We start from the raw sequence: 24415 nt of genomic DNA on the forward strand, positions 1-24415 counted from the left end.
TGTCTTAATTGTGATGGTCTCATGGCTGTAGACAAAATTTGGCAAAAGGAAAAGCTCTAGAATCCCACCACCAGCCCCTTTTCCATGTTGCCACTGAGGGTTCCCTGTTTGCAGACACTTTTCACGAGCAGTTCCCTGTATTTCTACCAGCTGTGCCGCACTTTTATTTGTTCTAACTGCTTGGGGCCTGATACTTGTCCTTCCTGAGTAAACTGTGAGGTTAGGGAGCAGAAATTACTTCTAGCTGACAGACGAGGAAACTGAGGCACAGCGTGGTTAGGTGACTTGGCCTTGAAGTGGGGAGGAGAGAAAAGACAGCCCCACAACTCTCATCTCAAAATATTTAATTTCGTTTGAAAAGGATACATTCCCCGCTTCCCTCCCGCCACATCACTCCGGCCCACCGGCAGCGGCACACTCGCACGCACACACGCACATAAGGCCAGTGGGCTACGCTCTGCCTCTGCCCTCACCGGCTGGGAAGAAGGGTTTGCGCCTTGCCTCCTTCCCCAGCAAAGGTAAAGGAGAGAGAGGCCTGCTGGAATGCCAGCTCCCAGGGAAGGATGCAGAGCCCCACACACTCTGTCACGTCACATGCACTTAGAAAAATAAAACCAAGTGGTGTTCTGGCATCCCCAACACTGTAAGACAGCAATATCCACCTGGAAGTCATCTTTGCCATTTTCTAGAAAAATTTATTGCACTTAATTAACAGATGTTAAAGGAGCTCTGGGGTGGGGCTTTGCCATGAAAAACAGGGCCTTTCAGCCCTTTGCTCCCAGGGCCCTGGATGGAGAGCTACACAGCATGAAGGGGCCCTTTTCTGCCGGCCCCCATGCCTGCCACCCCACCTCAAGCAGGAGCTGCCTGCCAGGGCCACAGCAGGTCCCCTCACCAGGGTGATGCTTACCGAGTCAAGGTTCACTACTACGTGCCTTCCGCAACCTCAGGACCCAGGCAGGCAAACCCTTTCCTTTGGCCAAGGGTAAGAATTACCCAGGTCCTCCACAAGGCTGCTGGCCATTGTGAAAGCTCTCTCTCTCTCTCTCTGAATATATATATTTCTCTATCTAGATATACATTTATTATATGCATATTCTTGCAAGATTCTAGCTCATTCATTCATGATTTGTCTGTTCTGAGGTTGCAATGAGGCTGAAGACAGGGTGTTTAAGTAGGGATGGCACTTCCCAGCCCACTGCAAGCCCATAGAAAGCCATTTACACTGGCGTCTCTAGTCTCCAGTGCTTTTTAGAGGATGTCAAAGATCTGAGCATAGGTGCCTCAGTCTTTGGCTGTCAGCCCCGAGACAGAGAGGGTCCAGCGGGGAGTCAAGGAGACTCCCAACTCCACAATGGAAACTGAGTAGGCACCACCCTCTCCTCCTGCAAGGGCTTGATTCTTAAGCCTGGGAAGAAGACACGCTTACCTGAGCACCCTTTTCCCCAAAATGTCAACCTCCACAGATATCTCCTTCCTGTCCCTGCCAGGCTCCTGGCTCAAAGGGGCTCTTCTAAAAGAAGCCAGCACCACACTCTTCCCAAGTAAGGAGAGAACCAGACACCCACTGGCTGGCAGCGGGGCGGGGGGGGGGGGGGGTGGGGTGTAAAAGGGGAGGGCACTGGCCAGGCAGAAGGTGGGACAAAGAGAAGAGACATCAGGTCATCATCTCACCCGCTGGGGTCGGAAAGTGGACACCACCCGGAGACTAAATGTCCATCCCTTAGGGAAAAAAACTGAAAAAAAACACAAACCATACACTTCTGGCCAAAGAAAATGAAGAGCTTTTAAGCTGGTGGCTCTTCTACCAATAACAAAAATGAGAAGTGCCCTCTTGGTGGGTGGCCAGACCAGAGGGAGTGTGCCTGGGCGGGCGAGCTGCCCAGGGCAGGACACTGACATGCCGGATGCAACTGCCCTGTTGTGGTTACAATAGAGTGAAAAGTGTGAACATGGTTTTCATAGAACCACAAAGTAAAAGTCAGGGGCCTGCAGGGAGGGCGCTGACATCCCTTGGCCTCAGGGACCCTTGTCAAGTCCCCTGGAGAGACGGGTGTGCAGGTCCCTGGAGGGCCGTGGCGTTCCCCTGGGGTGTGGTCCACGGCCAGTGGATGGCTTCCCCTGCTCTTAACATCTGTTATGAAAAGTCTTTAGGGGTCAAGGCCCAGGACTCCAAGCCACCACTTTAAATAAAGCCAGTGATGAATGTGACAAAGTGTGCCCATTACCTCTGACCCCTCCTTACCACAGGCTGCCTGCCCTGAGCAAATAAATACACCCATCTCTGGGTGCCCCAGCTGACCGCAGCGAGCAGATGCTTCCACGGATCTCCGTAATTAATCTCTTGGGCAGAGCCAAAGGACGAGTCCAGCTGGACACAAGAGAAAGGAGCAGCTGGGAGGTGGGCCCCTCTGCACCACACCACAGCCAGGCTTGCATGGGTGGCTGTCTCCTGGGACCCAGATCGAGGGGGCTCTAGCCTATGTAAATGTCCCAAGAGCCTGCTGTTCCAAAAGAGTTGTGCTGTGACCAGGTGACCAGGTGTCCTGCCTGGTGACGCCCTCCAGGCCGCTCGCACGGGGTGGATCCTGAAGCCAGAACTGGGAAGCCCTCTTCTGCTTTTCAGGGACAGTGGACTCGGGCCTGGCCCACACGGGAAAGCAGAGCAAGAAAGAGTGGGAGCTTCTCGAGAAACATGCCCCAGCTCCCCACCTACAGCGTGAGGGGCTGTGGAGACCGGTTTTCTGAACACCATGCAGAAGGTGCATCCCAGCTCCAGGAAGTTAAGCTTCCTAGACGAGGAGACTTTTTCTTTTAAATCCAAGATCTGAGCTTGGTCACTGGATGAAAAGAAACAGCAGGCCCAGAGGCCCAGTCTGGTGGGACAAATTTGACTCAGGCGGCCTCCACAAGTGACCTGCAGAAGAGGAGATATGCACGGCGACCAAGGCTCAGAGACCACCACCCTGGGAGTCTCTCCCCAACCAACGGCGGATGGAACGCAGAGGGAACCCCTCACCAGGGCCTCCTCCTTCCAGGCCTCGGAGCCACAGAGAAAAGGGGTGAGGGAGCCAGGAATGGTTGGGTGCACTTCTGTTGCAGGCCCAGACGCAAAGCCTGTCCCAGGCTGTGCAGACACCCAGCCGCTGCGGCCTGGCACCCACGTGGACACTACAGAGGAGCTGGCATGTCTTTTTACCTTTGAGGAAGATGGGAACGGATGTTTTTCTCTAAGACTTTCTGGGGAGGACAACAGACCCTCCCTGCCTGGAAATGCGCCCTGCTACCTGAGAAGATGTAAGGGCGACAGCCATCATGACTCATTCTGCAGAGACAGGCCAGGACGGCCCAGGCTGGAGAAGCAGGGAGAGTCAGGGAAGCCTGGGTACCCTGGAAAAGAAGAGCCCATGCTCCAGAGGTCCCCTTCCGGTGAGACAGCCAAGAACAGAGACTAAGGCTGAGTCACCACCTCATAGATTCTCTCGCATCCCGCCAGGGAGGAGGCTGGCCCCCAGGGAAGTCGCCGTGCTGGCCATGTGATAATGAAGCTTGAACGTGAAGGCTCCTGGGGCAGGTGCACTGCCATGCGCCCACGACGAGTCATAAGTCTCCACGCATGGGTGGGTTTCAGGGGTCCCAGGCAGAGGTCTGAGGTGAGGCAGCGTGCCCGGGTGGGGGCACGGGTTACAAGGGCCCGTACTTGGTCTCGTACTTGGACACGATGGTCTTGCACTTGCCAACCTCCTTGCGCAGCTCCGCCACCTCCGTCCGCAGGGCTGTGTTCTCCTTCTCCAGGAAGGCCGCCCGGATGGTGATCTGGTTCTCCTTCAGGCGCCGGGCGTCCCGAGACCGCTTGGCCGCCACATTGTTCTTCTTGCGTCTCGTCCAGTACTTTTCGTCCTGTCAGGAAGGGTCCTCTGTGGGTCTCTCCTCTTTCCCATGAGGGAACCCAACCTTCCCCTCCTGCCAGCACTGCACACACCCGATTCCTCTTATAACCCACGTGGTCCAGCCAGAATGAGAGCTGGGACCCCGGGGAAGGAGCTGCATGTGCCCCGGGACACCGAGGGGCCCCGCCCTTTCCCAGGGAGGCGGGATGAGAATGCAAGCCTTTGGTGGGATCTGTGGTGGAAGGAAGGGCGCTCCACCTACTGGTGGCCTGCTCTGTGCTGCTCCAACATAAAGCACTGCCTATACTCTTGCCTCACTTAGGCACTCTGGCTGTGGCTAAGGGTGGGCACTCTGAGTCCAGTCCCCTGAGTTCACATCTTGGTTCTGCCACTTTCTAGCAGTGGAACCGTGCGAGTTCCTTAACCTCTCAATATCTCGTGCCCCTCATCTTTACAACAGGGGACAATTACAGTAATGACCTCTTAGAGTTGCTTGAGGATAAGATGAGTTAATATGTACAAGGTGCTTGGCCTACCACTGCCTGGCCTACAGTAAGGTTTACTGTATTTATTGTTGTTTTTATTAAAGCCTCAGAAATATCTCAAGAGGCAGGTATGGTTATTCCTACTTTACAGATGAGGAACCTGAGGTCTGCCTGACTCCAAAGCTTACAAGAAAAGTCCTTCTTACGAGTTTTTCATCAGAGGGAAGGGAAAAACTGCAGAATCCTCCTCTCTCCCCCCTCCCAGTTCCTACAAAACCACCAGCTTGAAGGCTGCTTGCTAATCCATGGGATGGCAATACACAACCATCCTCTGTCCTTCAAAGTGAGGGCTTGTTCAACCCCAGTTTCTGTGGCCTAGTGAGCTCTTGCCCGAAGGCTGGGTTGAAGCCAGGGAAGTGAGAGCATCAGCACAGCTGGCTGCCAGAAAGGAAAGAGAGAAGCTGCAGGGAGTCACGCTGGGGCCAAATGCCACCCAACTCCCTTTCTTTCTCTGAGCTGCTGCAGGATGTGGCTCTAAGCTCTGAACTCAGCCTTCCTAAATGTGTCCACAGGAGGGAGGGTGCTCTAGATGAAATCGAATGTGAAGAAGCACAGCCCCTTGGCTTCTGAACCAACACTGTACCTTCACTACAGTGGATACACCAGGTTACCTTCTGCTCATCGGGGACAAAGACCTTCTTGGCCTTTTTGATCATGGGCTGGGGCTTCAGGTCCTCCTCTGCAAACTTGTGCTTCCGAGGGTTGAACAGCTCCCCACCCGGCACACTGGAGAGGACCAGGTCGGCAGGGTCGGGATTGAAGTTCACATCCACCTCCACGCAGTTGGGGTCGATGGGACTGGGTGTCTCCCTCTCCTTTTCCAGGGAGGATTCTGAAAGACACAGAGGCAGGTGGTCCTGAAACAGTCTAGACTCACTGGACAGCCAAGACACACGTCACACACCCAGACACCTGCTTGAATCTCAAGGTTGCACAAGCCATTGCCGCTTGGAGGGAAGAAAAACTACCGCAGCACCAGCCCCGAAGCCAGATTGGCATATGTGATTCAATTCAACAACACAAACATGGAAAGAATTCTTCCCTTTAGGAACAAAATGCTCAAAAGGAAACAGAGGCCCTCGAAAAAGACAAAATTTTCCGATTGTTTTTTCCCCCCAGAAATGTTAAGCAAAACATTAAATCATCATACCCCCTTAACTTCCTGTGGTTTCAAGTTCTCAAGTAATGAGAAACAGCTGAATCTCACCAGGAACTGTGATGGGTTAGGGACACAGACTGAATAACGAAATGGCTTCCATTTCTGAATCCCGTGAGACAAATCAGTGGCTGTGCTCATTTAGTCTTATAACAACTCTGAAAGGGAGATGGGTGTTAACCTTATTTTACAGATGAGGAAACTAAGGCTCAAAGCAATGACATGGTTTTCCCAGGATCACATGGATGGTAAATGACTGAACTAAAACTTAAGTCTGGGTCTGGCTGACTCTGAATCCTTGTTCTTCACCGCCCTACCCGGCTGTGGCTTTATAGTGGACATTGGATTTAAGGAACTTTCAGAAGTCAAAGGTTATGTGTTAGGGAGAATCCCCTGGCGGTCCAGTGGTTGGGACTCCACGCTTCCGCTGCATGGGGCGCGGGTTCGATCCCTGGATGGCGAACTAAGATCCCATAAGCTGTGTGGAGTGGCCAAAGCAAACAAACAAACACACAAAAAAACCTGTTCAAAGGTTATGTGTTATTAGAGATAATTTATTTAAAAAATCTACGCCTTTGGCCTACTTGTTCAATGCTACTGATAGGAGTACACAAAATAATTATTCAGTCCACAGATACTTATTGAACACCTACTATATGCCAGGAACTGTCATGCCAAAGACAAAGCAGTGAACAAAACAAGTAAAAGTCCTTGCCTTCATGGAATGTTATTCTAGTGGGGAAGGCCAACATTACACAAGATAAATTACAAGTATCTATATAAAACTGTCAGATGCCATGTGGATATTTGAGAGAAGAACATTTCAGAGAGTGAACACCAGGTGCATGGTCTGTGCACAGGCAAGCACTGGGATAGTCAAGGAAGAGCAAAGGAGACCATTGTGGCTGCAGTGGGTGGATGAGAGGCAGGAGTAACCGGAAAGGCCCAGAACAGAAAACATGGGGCCTTTAATCCCTATAAAGCAGTGGTTCTCAATAGGGGACGATTTTGTTCTGCAGGGGATATGTGACCATGTTAGGATGGGGGGGTATGTTCTACTGGCATCTAGTGGGTAGAAGCCAAGGATGCTGCTAAACATCCCACAGTGCACAGGACAGTCCCTCCCCAACCCCAACAAAAAAATTATCTGGTCCAAGTGTCAATAGGGCCACTGATTTTGACTTTCACCCTGAGTTGAAAGAAGTCATTGGAGGGTTCTGAGCAGAGGTGTGACATGATCAGACTTAGGTTTTAACTGGATCATGCATATAAACTAACTGTATCCTATCAAAGGGGTTAATTACAAACAAGGATGAGTGTCAGAGGAGTGAATGACCAGGGACCAATGTGGTAACTATAGGAATAAACAACAGTCAAGGCACCCAAGGCTGGCAACTAGACCTCCCCTGTCCTGCTGGTGGAAGTACACATGGCTACAGCCATTTTGTACACTATTTGGCAACATCTACAAATGCTGATTGAGTAAGTGTCTGATGACCCAGCTGCTCTATTCCTTGGTAAATGCCCGACAGAAATGCATACAGGTATTTACCAAAGACTCACACGCAAATGTTCAAGGCAGTGCTGTGCACAATCCCAAACTAGAAACATCTCATGTGCCCATAGCTGAAGAGTGGATAAACTGGTGCAGTCATACAATACAGCAATGGAGTACCATTCACCAATGAAAATGAACGAAGTTCTGCTACAGGCAGGCAACAACATGGATGATTTTCACAAACGGAGCTGAGGAAAGAAGCTAGGCACAAAAGAATACGTACTACTTATGTCTTTTCTATAGAAGGAACTGAAAAATGAACTCTTTCATTTCTACCATGTGTACAACTCTTACTTCATCTGTATCGTGGCTTTTCTCTCTGTCACAGGAATTTTCCATAAGTATGTTCTGTAAATCTATTTTGTTAGTTACTGATGTCCACATGATTTATATGTTACTGTAAGGCTAGTTACAGGATGCTATAAATGTGAGAGTATAAATGTAATTGACTTATGATTGTTGAAAAAAAGAAGGGAACATAATATACAGTTTCATTTACAGAACATTCGACTATAAGCAAAATGAATCTTTGGTGATGGAAATAAGGATAGAGACTACCTCTGGGGAGTAAGGACCGAGAGGGGTCCCAAGGCACTTTGGGGATCCCAACAGTGTTCTCTATCCTGATCTGGGTGGTAGTTACACAGGTGGGTTCACTCTGTGAAGATTAACTGAGTGGTATACTTATGATACTGGCATTTCTGGATGCCGTACTTCATTAAGAAGGTTTACTTAAAAACAAAATCAAAGGCAAATGTCACCTAGGTGGTCTAAGGTGTAAGAAGAGGGCTCATTTCCAGCTCTGTCCCCTACCCACACATGGAACCGGCCTTGCAGGACAACCTGACCAGCACAAAAATGAGCTGCCTTCAGGGACCTCCCTGGTGGCGCAGTGGTTAAGAATCCACCTGCCAATGCAGGCGACACGGGTTTGATCCCTGGTCTGGGAAGATCGCACATACCGCGAAGCAACTAAGCCTTTATGCCACAACTACTGAGCCTGTGCTCGGGAGCCCACAAGCCACAACTACTGCACCTACGTGCTTCAACTACTGAAGCCTGAGCACCTAGAGCCCGTGCTCCGCAACAAGAGAACAAGAGAAGCCCCTGCTCGCTGCAACTAGAGAAAGCCCACGTACAAAGACCCAATGCAGCCAAAAATTAAAAAAATAAAATTAAATAAGTAATTTTTTTGAAAAAAGCGCTGCCTTCAAACAAAAATTTGGCTGGAATCAGCTGAAGCCTCTCAAGCTGAACAGTTTACAGGAAAGAAATGAGGGGCAGAGGAACATGTTAAAAGGCAGTACAGAGATACAGTCAGAAAAATCTAGCATGTGCAATACTTTACAGGACAAACAATTCAGCTTCTTCAACAAATAAATTGCAAAGAAATAAAAAGGAGAGGGGACCCCATAGATTACAAGAGATTTAAGAAACATAACTAACTGAAACATGTGGGTCTTGTTTGGCTCCTGATTCAAAGGAACTGTAAAGCAATAACACTTATGAGACAACTTTTTGGAAATTTGAGTGCTGATGGATGTATTGTCAACTTCAGATGTTAAATTGGTATTTTTGTTCTGTTTTTTAAAAGAGCCCTTATCGTTTAAATATATATTGAAATATCTATCGATGAAATGATACAATACCTAGGATTTGAATGAAAATAATCAGGTTAAGGGAATGGAAGAAGTTATAGAAAACAAGATAGATTACAAGTTAATTATCATAGAAGCTGAGTGATGGTTACTGGAGGTTCATTATAGCAGCCCTTTACTTTTGTATTTGAACGTTTTTCCAAAAGAAAAAGAAAAAAAAATTGAGCGTGACAATTCCTTGGGTGCAGGTTCCCTGGGTTCCACACCAGTTCCTGGGGTCATTCCTGGGAGACATCTGCCTATACGCCTCGAACTGAGCCTGCAGAAAGCTTTGCAGAGCCCCTGAAACAGGGGCCATGCCTCCTCTGGTGGGTTCGTGACCCAGGGGCATGAAAACCAACCAACTGATCTCCAGAGGTAAAACAGAAAAAGGACACAAGGATGTGGGAGGAATCCCAAAGACGATATCTGTCCTGGCAGCAGAAATGCCTTCTTCATGCCAGTGCCTGAGCAGAACCTGGCTAAACAGCCAAACATCCTGGGTTCAATGCTGCCTCCACTTCCTACCAGCTGTGTTACCTTGAGCAAGTTACCTAACTTCTCAGTCTCCTCACCTATAAAATGAGGATAACAGTATCAGTCTCACAAGGGGGTTTTCGTGAGGATTATGTTAATGCCTGGCACAGAGTAAGTGCTAAACATTATAAATGTTAGCTGTCGTTGTTGTTATTATTAGTGTCGCCTGAGCTTCCTAGTCATCTGTGGCGAGGTGCGCGTGGGGGTAAAGAGCAGCACCGAGGATGCAGAAGGGATTTCTATCCTGTGAAGCCTCTGGCTGGGAGGGCTCGCTCCACCGGGCTAACCAGCTGCGGCAAACAACCAACAGAAAGGCTCCGGCTGCTGCCGAGGGGACTGCTGTTTTCATGTCCAGCCTTGGGGGGCTGTCCTGAAGGGTGAGGAGCACAGGGTTTCTGCTCCCTGTAGGCCCACTGGGACCTCCCCTGAGAGGAGGGGCTCACTAGGTGCGTGGACACAAGCAGCCCTCAGCGGGAAGCAGATTTCCTTGGATGCGGCAGGTGGCCCTGCCCGAAGGCCCATCACCAACCTGTGCTAGACACGGTTTCCGAGGGCTGAAAGACAGCGGTGGAGGAGGATGGTGGGGACGCCGTGGAGGAGCTGGCCGACTCCTTCCCTTCTAGCTCAGCCACAGGCAGCAGCAGGTTCTGGGCCAGGTGGGTGGGGCTGGCAGGGATGCCATTCTCCAGCAGGAACTCATCCAGGTCCATGTACTCCAGGTGGAAAGACTCGCCATCATATGGGATGGTCTTGTCCCAGATGGGTGGCATGAGGGAGGCAGAGACGGCCATGGTGCTGGCTGCTGCAGCCTCGTCTTCCTCCAGCTTTTCCTTCCCCTTTTCCTTATCTGCAGACACAAAATCTGTGATGAGACATCACTCAAGAGGGTAACTCAATCCCAGGAGGCGAGCAGTGAGCCTCACAGGGTGGACCCACCTCTCTCGGAGTCCTGATCCATCCATGAATGTCAAGAGCCCATTCTATTCTCCAGTTATAACCTGGTGCTTGAACCAGGAGCAACGGTCTCCTTTAGAGGTGGCAGCAGACCCTCATCCGTGCCTGGGTTTCCTAGGATGCTCTCCATAAGCTCTGAGGCCTGATGTATCCCCAGGGTTAATTCAGAATGGGCTGTGGGATTACCATCTGCTGGAGAGAGGCTACAGGGAGGAAATGGAGTTTCTGACCCTTCCTGATATCTTAGGAAAGGGCTGATTCCTCAGGCCAAGAACTTTTGTGTTCTCCTGTCCTGTCCCCTCCAGCTGCGCTTCTCCACAGCAACCCAGCCCGGGGCTTGAATCCCAGCTCTGCCACCTACTGCAGTGATGTGTGACTTTAGCCATGTTACTCAACCTCTCCCAGCCTCAGTGTCCTCCACTGTATATAAGGAAAAAGCTGCCTCTTTGGTGAAGATCAGAGGTAACATCTGAAAGTGTCTTGTAGAGCTCCTGGCACATAGCAGGCATTCATTATTACCGTGAGCTTGTTCAGGGCAGGGATTGTGTCTGATTCATTTCTAGATCTCGGGGACCAATACAGGAGCAGGCAGACAGTGAGCCATAGGAAGATGTGTATAATGAATGAAGAAGGCTGGGTTTGTAAACAGACTCCCTTCAGGTTTCTCAAAAAGAGAGGGCCTGGAGCTGTCTTTTCAGGACCTTTTTCAGAGCAACCATTTCAAGAGACTTCTATCCCTGAATAAGCAGAGAAGACTTAAGGCAGGTTTTCTGGGAGGGAAGAGAGGGGTGGAGCTGTAGAAGAAAGCGTGCTCCCATTCAAAGCAAAACTGATCAATCAGTGGGGATGCGATCCCACCTAATTGTTTCAGCCCAAAAGTTATACACGTGGATTGGATATCCAAGAAAGGGTAAATTAAGAAAAAAGGCAAAAGAAAAATGTGACAAGGTTGGAAGGAAATCAAAGTGACAGGGAGGCTAATCAGAGAAGTGGGAGATAAAATCATGACAAGTTCATAATAGGTTTTCAAATTGAGGGAGACAACTTTGAATTCTGGATTCTGAAATGAAAAAGAGAAATCAAATATGATTATGTTGGAAATGAACCAGTCATGCACGGACTCCTAGACCACAGACAGCCAAAAAGCAGCCTGTTGGTCCAATAAAAATGGACACACCCAGTGAGTTAAGAAGGTGGAGGTTTTGACAAACAGAATTTGGTCACGGCTTCTAATACAAATTAACTCGAATTCTTGCAACTGCCTTCTGTACCAGGCTTTCGTTTAAAACCAAATGGGAAGTAAGAGAGCCAAGCTTTGGTGGGCTGGGTGGGCCAGATGGCCTCCCTGGTCTCCTTCCTTGGGATATTGACTCTACATTCTGTTCAGAAATGACTGAGATCCATGTTGGGCGGGGTCATGGGGATCAAAGGAGGCAGGAGAAGGGAGGAGACAGAAAAACAGCCCTACTAAAAGGACGAGTAACACTGAGTTCCAGGTTTTGTCTGGCCTAAGCAATTAAGCATATTTTTAATCAGTGTTTTTATAAGATGGAGTTTTAATTGTAAGAGATGATAAAGGACTAGGCCCCTCACTCAGGTCAGAGGGACTGACATCATCAGTGGTTGCCAGTGATACAGTAAAGAGCATGTAAGGGCTAGTTCCGTGACCTTGAGGAAACATCCTCACCTCTCTGAGTGTCAGCTTTCTCCATCTGAGAAGTGGGGTAATCCCCTACTGGATGGCTGTGGAAGACTAAATAGAGATTATGCTGAAGTGCTCTGTGAGCATTCTGCAAAGGTAAGGTAGAACTATTGTGATGGATGGTTATTATTTGGTAATCTGACAGAACCTGACAGATGTGGACACCTGTCCTGAGGCAGCTTAACCCAGCCCCAGATTTGGAACAAAGCATTGCCTTAAAAACAAACAAAAGGGTCTGTGCATATGAGGTCCTGAAGCAGGAGAAGAGAGCCTGGCCTCACCTGATGTTGTGGAAGCTATTGGTAACCCAACCCATAGGGATGGGAGCCTGAGAACACACCCAGGAAAGGAAGATAAATGGCATTTTAAAAAATAAAATTAATCCCCCCAGACAGGTAATTCACAAAAGGCCCATTCTTTCCCAAATCCCTGAACTACACCAGTGGTTCTACGAAATTAAAATCTCTCAGATTGAAATCCTCCCTCAGTGCACCTAAAACTCCACTGTAGGTGGCACTCCTGCTGCTCCCTGAACCTCATGTGCCCAGGCCAAAAAACAAGGCCAAACCTGCTTTCCATATAAGCCCCAGGGACCCTTGTGGCCTAGGAAACAAGACAAAGCTCAGCCCTGCCACTGTGGCCCCAAAGACTAGGGTCAGACCCAAACAACCAGGTGAAGGGCCTCAGTGGCCTCGTCCTAACCCTCATCCCTATACCTGTCTCATCCCAACCTCCCCCTCAGAAGTCGCCTCCCATTCCTTCTCCTGACACCCCTCCCCCACCTCAGCAGCAGCCCTGAAACTCATTTCCAGAAAATCTCCAGTGAGTACCTAGTACCTGGGGATACTCACACGCAGGGATGAAGACAGGTCCTCCTCTCAGGAGGGGGGACGGCCATATACGAAGACAATTCACTATCAGGGCATCTCAAACTTTAGTGGACTTTGGAATCACGGAGGTGGCTCTCCTTAAAATGCAGATTCCTGTCCCAGGAGCCGCAGAGTCGGTGGGTAAAGGGTGGGGCCCAGAAATCGGCATTTTAAACAAGCACCCCCAAGTGATTCTGATGCAGGCGTCCCCAGAGAAGGCGCCCTGGAGCCTCGTTTAAGGGGCTGCTGCGACCCCCATCAGCCTCCTCAGTAAACCTTACACGTCGCGCGCGCTCCCGGCCGCCCCAATGAACCTCCTCACTGCGACCCCCACTCTACCATCTCCCTCCTGACCCTTCCCCGCCAACCCCCATCTGACCCAACCTCTCTCAACTCGTCCCCGACCTTCTCTTCCCACCCCCTTTGCCTCGCCCTCCGGGCCCCTCACCATCCCTGACCCCATCCCCCTCCGCTGGACCACTTCACCCCGACCTCCGACCTCCGAGGCCCCGCCCTCACAAGGCCCCGCCCCTGCAGAAACCCCGCCCCCAGGCGCGCGCGGACCCCCTCCCCTCACCTAGGCGCGCCTCGCGCGGGGGGTTCTCCATCAGCTTCTTCAGGACCAGAGGGAAGGAGCCCGGCAGGCCCCTTTCCCCGGCTGCGCGCCCCGGCCCCGGGCCCGGCCCCGCCTGCGGCTCTACAGGCGGCTTCTTTCCGCCGCCCGCGTCGGACATCGTGCCCCGCGCTCTGCTCGCGCGCCTCGCCTCCCCCGCCCGCCCCCCGAGATGGGACGGAGCCGTGCAACCCGCCGCAGCTGCCGACACGGGCAGCTATTGCGCAGGCGCCCAGCGGCACCCCCGCCTCCCTCCATCCCTACCCCGCCTGCGGACAGGCTCTGTCATATTAATTATTCATAAGGCCAGGCCAACTTCCCCGGATGGCAGCCTTAGATTGGCCCGCCCCGCGGGAGGGGCAGGCTCAGCCTTCCGGGCCGTAATTGGTTAGGCCGCCCGGGTAAACGAGACACGTGCGGGGCCAGGTGAGGAGCAGGGCCGAAGGCCCCGCCCCGTCCGCCTCTCTGTCACCTGATTGGTGCCTGCTGGAGTCTTGGTCGTAGGCCCTTTTCGGCGACAGCCCCTTCCCTTCTACCAGCGGTTTCACCTTCGCCTCCTTCTTCGTAACCCCTGCCCTTCTTTCGGAACACTGTAACCGCTCTCCCTTCCCTCGCATCCCAATCTCACCACCTTCTGGACGCGCTGAAGGGAGGCGGGGCTGGGAGCAGCCATGCCAGCGGGGGGAGCCTATCAGAGAGCCCCCCCCCCCCGCGCGGGTCACGTGGAGATGCAGCCGAGTCCAGTCTCGTGGGGAGGGGGAAGAAGGAAGGCGCGGAACAGCCAATGGAGGGCGGGGGCGGGGCCCGGGGCGGTGCACGAGGCGCAGCACGTGCGGGGCTGCGGCGGGGCGGGGTGGGGCGCAGCGGGCGTTTCTATTCCGGGGACTCTGCCCAGGGTCGTGGGACAGGGACGCAGAGGCCAGTCCTCACCCTACCTCCCCCGCGATCTAGAGGTTGGCTGAGGGCAGGGCCGGGGACGGCGACATGTTCCCGTAGGGACGGCCGGAGCAGGCTTGGCCGCTGCTGAAGGGGGTGTCAGGTTCCTCACTGATCCCGGGTTTCTGGTGCGGGCGTGGCGGCCAGATAAACACTAGCGTGGAGGGAGCATTCTTGAGGCCGCGGGTGGAGAGAGAGAGCCCGGCCCTGAGCCAGAGCCAGAGTACACGCTTCCGTCCTCGCACTTACTAGTTTGTGACCTTGGGAAAGTCCAGTTGCTTCACTTGAGCCTGTTTCTTCGTCCATAAAATTTAGGGGTTGGGCTAGATAATCTCTAAAGCCCTAAACAGCTCTGAAATTCTGTTCCTCTCTAGGACCTTCCCTTCTTTTTCCTAGGGAAAAAAATAAAACAAAATTCCTTTACACAGGGTACCGGTTACACATTTTGTGGGACAACTACCTCTTCTCAAAATATTTACAAATACTCCCTGGGAGTTCCTCAGGAAACGCCTAAAAATACAAAACGTGAGGGGGTACACAAGTGTGGAGGCCTTATAGGAAGCTGCTCCTAAGTGGCACCCAGAACTTTGTACCTCTTTACAGCACAGATCATACCCTGCCTTGAACCCAAACAAAACTAGACTCTCCCTCCCTGAGAGGGCAGGGACTTCGGCTTACTTGTCCTGTACCGGCCAGTGACTACCGCCTTCCACGAACGAGGCTGGGGAATGGCAGGGCCTGGTCCCTGGTTCATAGGGTAGGTGCATGACCGCAACACCCAGCTAGATGAAAGTTGTCAGGCTGATGCAATCAGAACTGGGAGTTGAGGAGGAAGAAGAGGCTGGGCCCCTGAGCAAGCCTGGAAATCAAGAGGTTTGAAGAAAATCTGGGTGGTGGTCGAGGCCAGGGGATGGAGCTTGACTCCAAAATTCAAGTTCTTATGGCCACACTAACTAGACTTCAGTCACTTTCTGACTCTGATACCTGCAGCCAACTGCTTCATCTCTCCAGGCCACCTTTCCTTATATGTCGGACGGCGGCGATAGGGCAGGATTGACCTTGTGAGGCTTCCTAAGCCAGTTCGTATAAAATGTACAATTGCAACCCTGCCACAAACAGTAGTTTTCATAGCTTTACTACCACTGATGGGTACAGATCCACTGCTTGGTGTATCCGTTATCCTAGAGGCAGGTATGGTGCCCATGTCGCTGTTTAGTGAAAGTGCTAAATTTTTGTGTACAGAACATTTGTTGTGTTGCAGGGTTGTTGTTAGTGGTATTCTGTATGTGGCTAAACTAATATATCTTTAGGATAAACTGACCTAGTGGTTTTGTTGTTTTGTTTTGTTTTGTTTTGTTTTGTTTTTGCGGTACACGGGCCTCTCACTGTTGTGACCTCTCCCATTGCGGAGCACAGGCTCCGGACGCGCAGGCTCAGCGGCCATGGCTCACGGGCCCAGCCGCTCCACGGCATGTGGGATCTTCCCGGACCGGGACACGAACCCGTGTCCCCTGCATCGGCAGGCGGACTCTCAACCACCGCGCCACCAGGGAAGCCCTGATCTAGAGGTTTTTAGAAACAAAATTCAAAGGACGGTCCGAGGAAATTGATTAAAACAATGTATGAAGTTTAAAAAAAAAAATGGCTAGTTTGGCCGCAGAGCAGCTTGCTGGATTAGAGTTAAATGTATATTTTCATGACTAATGTGACATTATTGAAGAGAAAAAATTTCTCAAGATATTAGAGGAGGATTTGTAGTAACATAACAGTGGAAGGTTATAACATTCGTTTTATGACAAACGTGGTATGTAGTAAGAGGGAGTAAAGATTTAGATTTTTTTTTTAAAGCTGCAGTTGTCCAAAAGGGATAATGCCTACTCTGCTTATCACCCGTCCTGGAGCAACTGATTTAACAGGCGAGTGGCACTGGTGAGAAGCTCAGTAAGCAGCTTAGGGCCTTAAAACTTAGTTTTGATTTGGTCCTCTGTTCATGTACCGACACTCCCCAAAGAGGGATTTTTTTTCCCCTGGACAACCGCAGGGTAAATGGTGTGTCACAAACACCACGGCAGGAACATTATAAACATGTTCTCTCTCATGCTTACTTGCAAGCTGGGAGGTGAGCTACACTGCCAACTGGCAGCACTCAACAGCACCATCCTGGAGGCGGGAGCCATTATGTTCTTGTCTTCATTCTCCGGCTGATCCGAGAAGAGCCACAGCATCCTGTCTCTACCTCTCCCTCCTATCAGTAAAGTGGGAATAACAGCACAGCCTTGCCCCTTCTCTTAGTGGAGGAATAAATGTTGTGAGAAGTAATTAGCTAATTTCCATAGTGTTTGTGAGCCCAGCAAAGAAAGAAACTCTATAAAAAGAACATATTATTACATGGTTAAGACTTTAAAGCTATGAAGTGATACCTTAGTATTTTATAGCAATAGGGTTTCAATGCAGCAACTTCTTGAGGGAAATGTGGTCCTGGGGCAGCAGTGACTTTGTGGGGTTGGGACGCAGACCTGGGTAGAGTCTCTCCACAGCACTGTCCAGCCACTTGTCCTTGAGCTAGGGACTTCTGCTGCCTAAGTCTCAGTTACTTTTCTCTTGGAAACGGAAATGGCTCTGCTTACCTCATAGAGTGGTTATGAGGATTATGTGTGGGAAGCAATGTCAAGTGGCAGCCTGAACAGCGAATGGCGTGGAGTGCATGGGCCTCCACCCTTCCCCTTCATTCAGGTTGTGTTGGGTGAGGAGTACGATTATTTTGGCTGAGGGGACAAGGCTGTGAGTGGGTTCTTCAGTCTAAGCTACTGCAGAGAAAGGATGTGAAACATCCATTTTCCAGGGCTGGACTGGCTTTAAATTCTACTCTTTAGAGTTCCAGAAACTTGCTAACCAACCCAAGTTAAAAATTTAATTTGGTTGAGCATATGCAGAACAGGTGCCATTCATTAAGCCTCTATACCAACTTGGATTATTTAAATTTGAAGTTCAGAGGAACTAAAACTCCAGCATGGGAGCCTTTGACCAGATACCACATAATGATCTCTTTGGCCACATAGTCAGCATCTAACAGGACAGTACGACTCCGTCTTCTGACTTACTGCACAATGTGACATGAGCCTGGTGTCTGTAAGAGCAGGACAGTGAGAAGGCTTCCATTGAGCTCTAACAAAGCCCAGTGATCTGGGTGCTGTGTGATACCAAATGCAGGAGAGCACAGAGCTTTGTTCAGGGTAGTAACTCAGTAAGTATTTGTCGGCTCGCTCTGTGGTGGGTGCTGGTAGGAGGGTTAACAAAACCTTTCAGAGCCAAGTCATATACATCTGGAACGTTATTAACATGAAATAACAGTCATTGTGTTTGATTCACAATCAAACCTGGAATAACAAACATGAACCGTTTTTATGGCAAGTCTCCCGCCACTGGCCTTGCCCACAACTGCTGCCTTTCGAGCCCACATACCTTGTGGCTGCATGGTTCTGGGTTGTGGTTTGTACCTCGGTCTCAGTGTGTCCTAGGGGAGAAGTGGCAGGTGGAGGCCCTTCGCTAACTCTTGCCCATCTCTTCAATACTCTCAAGAATACCAGTTTCCTGTTCGGCTTGCATTTTGTCCGCTGCCCAGGTTTGGACTGTAGAAGGGAATGCCCCAAGAGCCATTTCCAGAGAGCAGCCCTCACCTCCAGGCTCTGCCACGTCTCAACAGCCACTTCCTGACAGCCAAGGGCCCTCCAGTGGAGGCTGTGTTGGTGCAGTGGTAGGGTGTGGGCTCTGGAGCTGGAACATCTAGGTCTGATTCCTGCTTTGACTACTTCCTGTGTGACCTTGGGCGAGTTACTTAACCTCTGAGCCTGAGAAGTAAAGGAGTCAATTCAGGCGCACTGCTGAGACTAGCACTTGGAGCATAGCAAGTGCTCACCTGAGGTTGTCACTTACCACAATTTCACGTTGGGTTGTCCTCGAAACACCCTGTTCCTCCTAAGCTACCACTTCCCCAAGAATAGTGTGTGTGCGTGTGTGTGTGCGTGTGTGGGGCGGACCTTGCAGGCAGGGAGGTGATAGCCTCACTCTTCTCTATGACCTTCAAGGCCCTGCAGGCTCTCCCCCTTGCGGGTCTCTCCAACCTCACCCCTTCCTTCCTTCCCACTTAATAAAACACCTCCTGCAGCCACAGTGGCCTTTCATTCCTCAGACACATGTATCTTTCTTGCCCCAGGACAGGGCCTTTGCAGGTGCTGTTCCCTCAGCCTGAAAGTTCTTGATGTACCTGGCTCTTCGTCACCCTCCAGGCCTTGGCTCAGATGTCACTCCCTCAGAGAGGCTGGCCCTGACCTCCCTGATTGCTGACTCTCTGTCTCCCCGCTGGAATGCAAACAGCAGGCGAACAAGGGCAGTGTTTGTGTCACTCGTCGCTGTGCCACAAGTGTAGCAAGGACTCAACGTGATGAATGTTTGGATGACTCGAGAGGTACTGCCCTGAGACCTGGTTCCAGAGACCCCAGGGAATTCCGTGGGTAGGGAGGAGCCTGGAAGCCGGCCGAGCTGGGTTGGAGCCCCTCGACAACTGTGTGGCCTTCCCATCGCTGAGCGTTAGCCTCCTCATCTGTACAATGGATCATCACAACTCCCTTGCAAAGCCGTTTCACGGATGGAGATGTAAAAGCACTGAGCACGGTTCCCAGGACACACCTGGGAAACAGGGGCCTTTAGAACCAGGATTCATTCCTTTAGCAACCTAGCCTTGGGACAGGCCCATTGAGGTGTAAAAGCCATCTGGACTGCTGGACACTGCTGTCAGTCTCTGGCACTCGGTGAGAATGAGTTTCTCACGTTTCCCTGATTGGTGATGGGGATGGGACGGGGTTGGGGGACAGGTAGAGAAGAAGGATGAGTCCCTGACGCTGGGGTGAAGAAGAGGCAGGCCTGCATGCTGGCCCCGAGGGTAGCCAGTTCCTCTGAGCGTGTTTCCTTGCCATTTAGGAGGTGGTAACGAGGGTTAGAACTAACACATCCAGTACAAAGAAGGTCCCTTCCCGCACTTCTTCCCTGGAAGCAAACTTCATGATTTCTCGGGTTTGCTCTGGTTCCCCAAGACTGGGAGTGGAGGCGACCACATGGACTTTACTGATGCCAAGCCCAGGACAGCCCAGGCTGCACTGAGTCCACTCTCTTGCCTGTTCACCTCAATTCCCCAAGAGGAGGCTACCCAGACCCCTGCCTCTGCCCCAGCGAGTCCCACTAAGATCTGGCCTGTTATCATTCAGCCCTTTCTCTGGCCAGCTCAGCTGGCCTGTCCTGTTTGGTGCGGGGCTGTTGGCACCATGCCCCCAGGAGCCTCAGCACGTGTTTCCAAGGAGACAGCCCTGAGTATGCTCCCACAAACTTGCAACGTCCCCTTCTTTCAAGGAGAATATCCATGGAAAGGAGGGTGGAAATGAGGGAGTGAAGGTCGGATTGCAAATGTGATGTCTGTGGAAGGAGCATAATGCCAGACCCAGCTGCCGTTTGCCTTTCACAGAGAAAACAGTGTGGCACTTCACAGTTTGCAAACGCTCTCACATGGGATAGCTCACTTAATCCTGGCCACAAACCTGTGAAGCAAGTATTCTTCTCACAGATTCGGGATGGAGAGAGGCATGTCAAGGATACCGTGCTGGGTGGCCCACAGCGATTTTGGTTAGGAGCTCCTGACACGGGGAACCTGCCTGCTCAGCTGAAAGTGATGGCCTTATTCAACCTCTGGTATGCTTTCACGCTACATGGTTCCCTGAAAAGGAGGCCCGAGTGACCAAAGTTGGCAGAAAGATGAGGGGCAGCCTCTGAACACAGCCAAGGAATGAGGAAAGGATAGGCTGTAAAGAGCTAACAGTGTGGTTTAGAGAAGCAGGGTCTTTCCAGAATCTGGAGAAGGAAGTGTGAGAGCAAGCAGCCTGGAACAGAATGGCCTCTTGGAAGAGGATCCTTGGGAGAAAAGGCAGGTGCGGAAACAGGAAGAACAGTCCTTAGGGGTCAGGGCCCAGAGGCAGAGGGGAAACTGAGTCAGAGCTCGGGACACAGACCCACTCTCTGGCTGGATGTAGATTTCTCTGCCTACAAGAAAGTTGGTTGAATGGGTGGCTCAGAGTGAGGGGCCACCGGGTGGTGGCTGTAGCCTGAAGCCGAGGAGTCTCGAGCCTGGTCAGCACTGTTGGAGGAAGTCTGCTTACCCAGGAAAGGGGGGAGTCTACACAGGCTGGGGTGGGAGGCCCGGGGCAGCAAAAGGGAGAGGCCCCGAGGTCGGGGCTCAGGGAGCGTCCTTGATTTAGAAAATGGAGAGGCTGCAGGGAGAGCAGAGTCTCGTGAGGGCATGTTCTCACCCTCTGCACGGCTCCCCTCTGACGTCCCCTCCCGCTGGACCCAAGGTGTGCTCTGCACGTGACCCCCGTGTGAGCTGAAGCACAGTCACCGGGCTGGGGAGAGTGGGGACTTTGTAAAGAGGTCTCCGTCCCCCACCCTGGAGAAACCTGCGCCGCTCACACCACAGCACCGGGCGAGAAATCCCGAGGAGCAACCAGCGCCTCTGTTGCCCCCCTCCCGGGGGTCTGAAGCCAGAGTGAGGGATGCATGCGGGGGAGAAGCCCTTGAACGACACGGGTTTGAACCGCGCGGGTCCACTTACACGTGGATTTTTTCACTAACTACGTACAGTACTATGTGATCTGTGGTTGGTTGAATCCAAGAATGTGGAAACATGTACCCACGGGGTGACTATAAAGTTATACGCAGATTTTCAGCTGTGAGGGGGGTTGGGCCCCTGACCCCCATGTTGTTCAAGGGTCAACTATGCTTGCTACATGCCCACTGGAAATCCTAGTTGTGATGGTGTGTGCACTCTCTTCACCAAGGTATAGTGCCTTCAGCTGGATACGTTTATTTTTATGAAAGATTTGGAGAGTCTGGGAGCTTTGGAAAGTGGCGATGGCAGGTTAGGGGCAGTAATAAGAGCGAGGTCTTTGTGGGTTTCACTGATCCCCTTGACTCTTCGACCCTCGTCCCCTTATTTCATCCACCCATTGGCATCTGTCAGTCTGCCCGGGTCTCATGCTTCTGACTCTCAGTGAGACACCACGTAGCGAAGTAATAGGAGGTGGCCTGAGACTCTGGTCCATCCCCCGTGGACCAACTCAGCTGTACCAAACCAACTGTCCTCTGTGAGGTCGCCAGTTCTCAGCAGAGCTCTCCCTGAGACCCTGGGCGAGTCCCCTCCGTGCTGGGCCCTGACTTTGCCGTCCACGGTGCGCAGTGGGGACTTTGCAGCTGTCACGGGGCTCTGGGGACCAGCTGGGAGCCGGGGACCAGCAGCTGCTGCTGCTCTTCATAGACCTTGTTATTCAGGTCCGAGGAGCAGCGCCCTGAGTTGCCCCCCAGACCCCTTCCCTGCTCAGCCGGGACCTGACCGTGCAGACCTGCCGGCAGCCCAGCTGCTCCCTGTGCCCGCACTGGGCCACCTGGGCCACCCTACCATCCCTGGGTGCCCAGACCAAGAAGGGAGCCCTATTCCTCCAGCTTTTGGAAGGACTTCCAGCCTCACCTACCCACACAGGGTGTTCAGAGATGGCAAGAAAAAGTCAGCTGTGGTTCATCGGCCAGGCTGAGTTGAGAGTTTCGAGGTGATGGGCTTCTCCTGGTGAGCAGCTGGGGTCCTGAGTGCCAGGAGGGCACAGACTGCCCACAGGTGAGGCCTGAGGGGGGCCTGGAGCTCGATGAGAGAGCCCACGGGGAACCCTGCCCCGAGCTCTAGGAGCCGCCTTCCTCCCTCGGGCTGTGTCTCCATGAACGGAGCCTGCCGCCCTCCTTTCCTGAGCCTGGCTCCCCGAGGTGTGTCAGGGCAGGGGCTGTGGTGTGTGTCCTCGGCCTCCGGTTTGGGAGTGGCCTAAGGGTTCCGTGGAAGGAAGTCCTGTGGGGACAGCCAGGGCTGCCTGGGGATGAGATGTGTCAGGTGCCAGCACGCAGGTGAGGGAGAGGCCTGAGAAAGGTCCCTTGAGGGGACACCCGGGACTCCTAAGTCAGACTCTGGCAGCCGAGGGCAGCTGGGCTCCTTTAAAGGCACCTGTGCAGTTTGAGCAATGAGGACCTGACATCTTCGAACAGAAGCGATTTGGAGAAATATTTGGCAAGAGGGGGCCCCCTGAGCAGGCTGGCGCCCAAAGTTCGCATGGCCCTGGGCCTCTCAGGCAGGATGCGGGAGACACCTGGTGCTGGCTGCCCGCTCTGCCCCTCGGCCGGCTCCCTCGCCCCGTGCTTGCCTGTGGTATCCTAGGAACCGGGGCTTCCAGCCTGTGGTCCTGTTACATAACAGCTTCCAGCCCATCCACGGGTTCAGCCCTCCAGCGAGCGGAAGCCGAAGCAGACGCCCAAAGGAAAGCCTCTTCTCCAGACACGGGAGGCTCTCCGAATCTACAGTCTCTGCCAGCCCCCTGCCACCCCAACATGCAGAGGGAGGGAACTTAATAAGCAGTCAGCATCCAGTGCGTACTCTCAGCAGGGCCCTCTGGTCCTGTCCTTGTCCCGCGTGAGCACGGCACCTGTCAGTGGCCACACGCTGGCCACGGCTTCCCAAAGCTAGCAGGCCCTGGGGGCAGTCCCTGAGTGACGGTGCCACTCCCTACCGTGTCCCTCTGCACCCCAGCCCTTCCTCGCCCAGGAAGAGGCCGAGGGCAGACCGCTGCTGGGAACCCTCCCTTGCCTGGAGATGCCTATCCGGCCAATGTGCCTACGGCAGCCTCCACCCCTTGGGCACCTGGGCAGCCAGCCATCACAGACCACGTCCTCTCCTACCTGTCCTCTTCTCTGGCCAAGGCAGAGAGTGCTCCAGCAGGGACTTGAGGACCTCAGGCATGTCCATGGCAGGGGCCACTCCAATCCTGTCGCAGCTCGACATGGCCCGGCAGGGGGTGCTTGCTGGGGGAGTTTAGAAGCAGCTGGAGAGGCAGGAGCTGGCCGGGGAGCCACAGGCTCTGGAGGCAGGCAGGGCGGGAGCCCGAGGCAGCCAATGGGCAGCACGGGCCCCGGCCCGCCCGTCCACCCCCGGCTCGGCCACCTGCCAGCTCCGGCTGCAGCCAGGCCTTCCCTTCCTGCTGCCTGGCAGGGCGGACCTGGCCCTGCGCCAGCCTCAGCACGTGGAGACACAGCACCAATCCTCTGACAGAGAGCCCGGTGTTATCTAACTTTGCAAAGGGAAGTTCTCCCCCAGGCTGGGAGCCAGGACCAGGCCTGCCAGGTGAGAGCAGTGGGCATGCACTACACACTCCGGCCCACTGGGCAGAGGAGCCCTGGAGGCTGGGCCCCACGGAGAGCAGGGCCTGCCGAGGAAGCCAGCCCGGGCTGGGCCCTGAGACCCTGGCAGCAGGCAGCTCAGCACAAGGATGTACTGTGTTGGCACTCACAGGCACATGAGTGGGCGTCACGCACCTACCTGTGGGCTTGTGAGTCTCGAGGGGTTGTTGGCATGTTTTGATGCTGGTCCATATGCTATGCATGCACACGTGCCCTCCCAGGCATACGGTGTGCATGTGGCATGCGTAATTGGGGCTTTACACCATCTGCAGAGCCTGAAGCCTGCTCTTCTAAGGGGAGCGACAAACCTGCAGCCTGGGGTTCCTTTGGTCTTCGGGGACGGGGAGAAGAGGCAGGTGCCTAGTGAACAGGTGCTGGAGGGCAGGCAGAGCAGGCACCACTGAAGGGGGACAGCTCTGTCAACCGGGCTCAGGCTTGTCCTGGACGATGTCCTGCTTCCCAGCCTGTGTCCCAGCCTGGGGAACTTGGTGGCAATTTGCTGTTTGCTGTAGTCCCCTCCCTGGCCCTCTCACCAGGACACTGGCCTCGGAGGTCCCCAGGCCACTTAACTTGAACGTGTGGTTGAAGCCAAAGTTCTGTATGTCGCCCTCCACAAAGACCAACACCTGCGTTGGCCGGCTGGGGCTGGGGGTGGGGTGGGGGAGGGGGCATTGGCTCCACCTCTCCACGCAGTGATGTGGCATCT

General features: G+C 52.9%; 1 protein-coding gene across 2 annotated transcripts; it reads right to left on the reverse strand.

Annotated features, from left to right (window-relative positions):
- Positions 1–327: 327 nt before the first annotated feature.
- TEF (TEF transcription factor, PAR bZIP family member) lies at positions 328–23358 on the reverse strand. 2 transcript variants are annotated; one of them, XM_032645948.1, is made up of 4 exons: positions 23212–23358; positions 9853–10170; positions 5047–5267; positions 328–3900 (listed from the first exon to the last, which is right to left on the reverse strand). In XM_032645948.1, exons 1-4 carry the CDS (start codon positions 23312–23314, stop codon positions 3685–3687), a joined length of 858 nt encoding a protein of 285 aa, XP_032501839.1. In that variant the 5' UTR covers positions 23315–23358; the 3' UTR covers positions 328–3684. The 2 variants fall into 2 exon arrangements, with proteins under 2 accessions (XP_032501839.1, XP_032501838.1); XM_032645947.1 differs by lacking the exon at positions 23212–23358 and adding an exon at positions 13426–14126.
- Between the last annotated feature and the right edge of the window lie 1057 nt (positions 23359–24415).

The sequence above is a fragment of the Phocoena sinus genome, chromosome 10, assembly GCF_008692025.1.
Source record: "Phocoena sinus isolate mPhoSin1 chromosome 10, mPhoSin1.pri, whole genome shotgun sequence".
In the NCBI taxonomy this organism is placed as follows: domain Eukaryota; kingdom Metazoa; phylum Chordata; class Mammalia; order Artiodactyla; family Phocoenidae; genus Phocoena; species Phocoena sinus.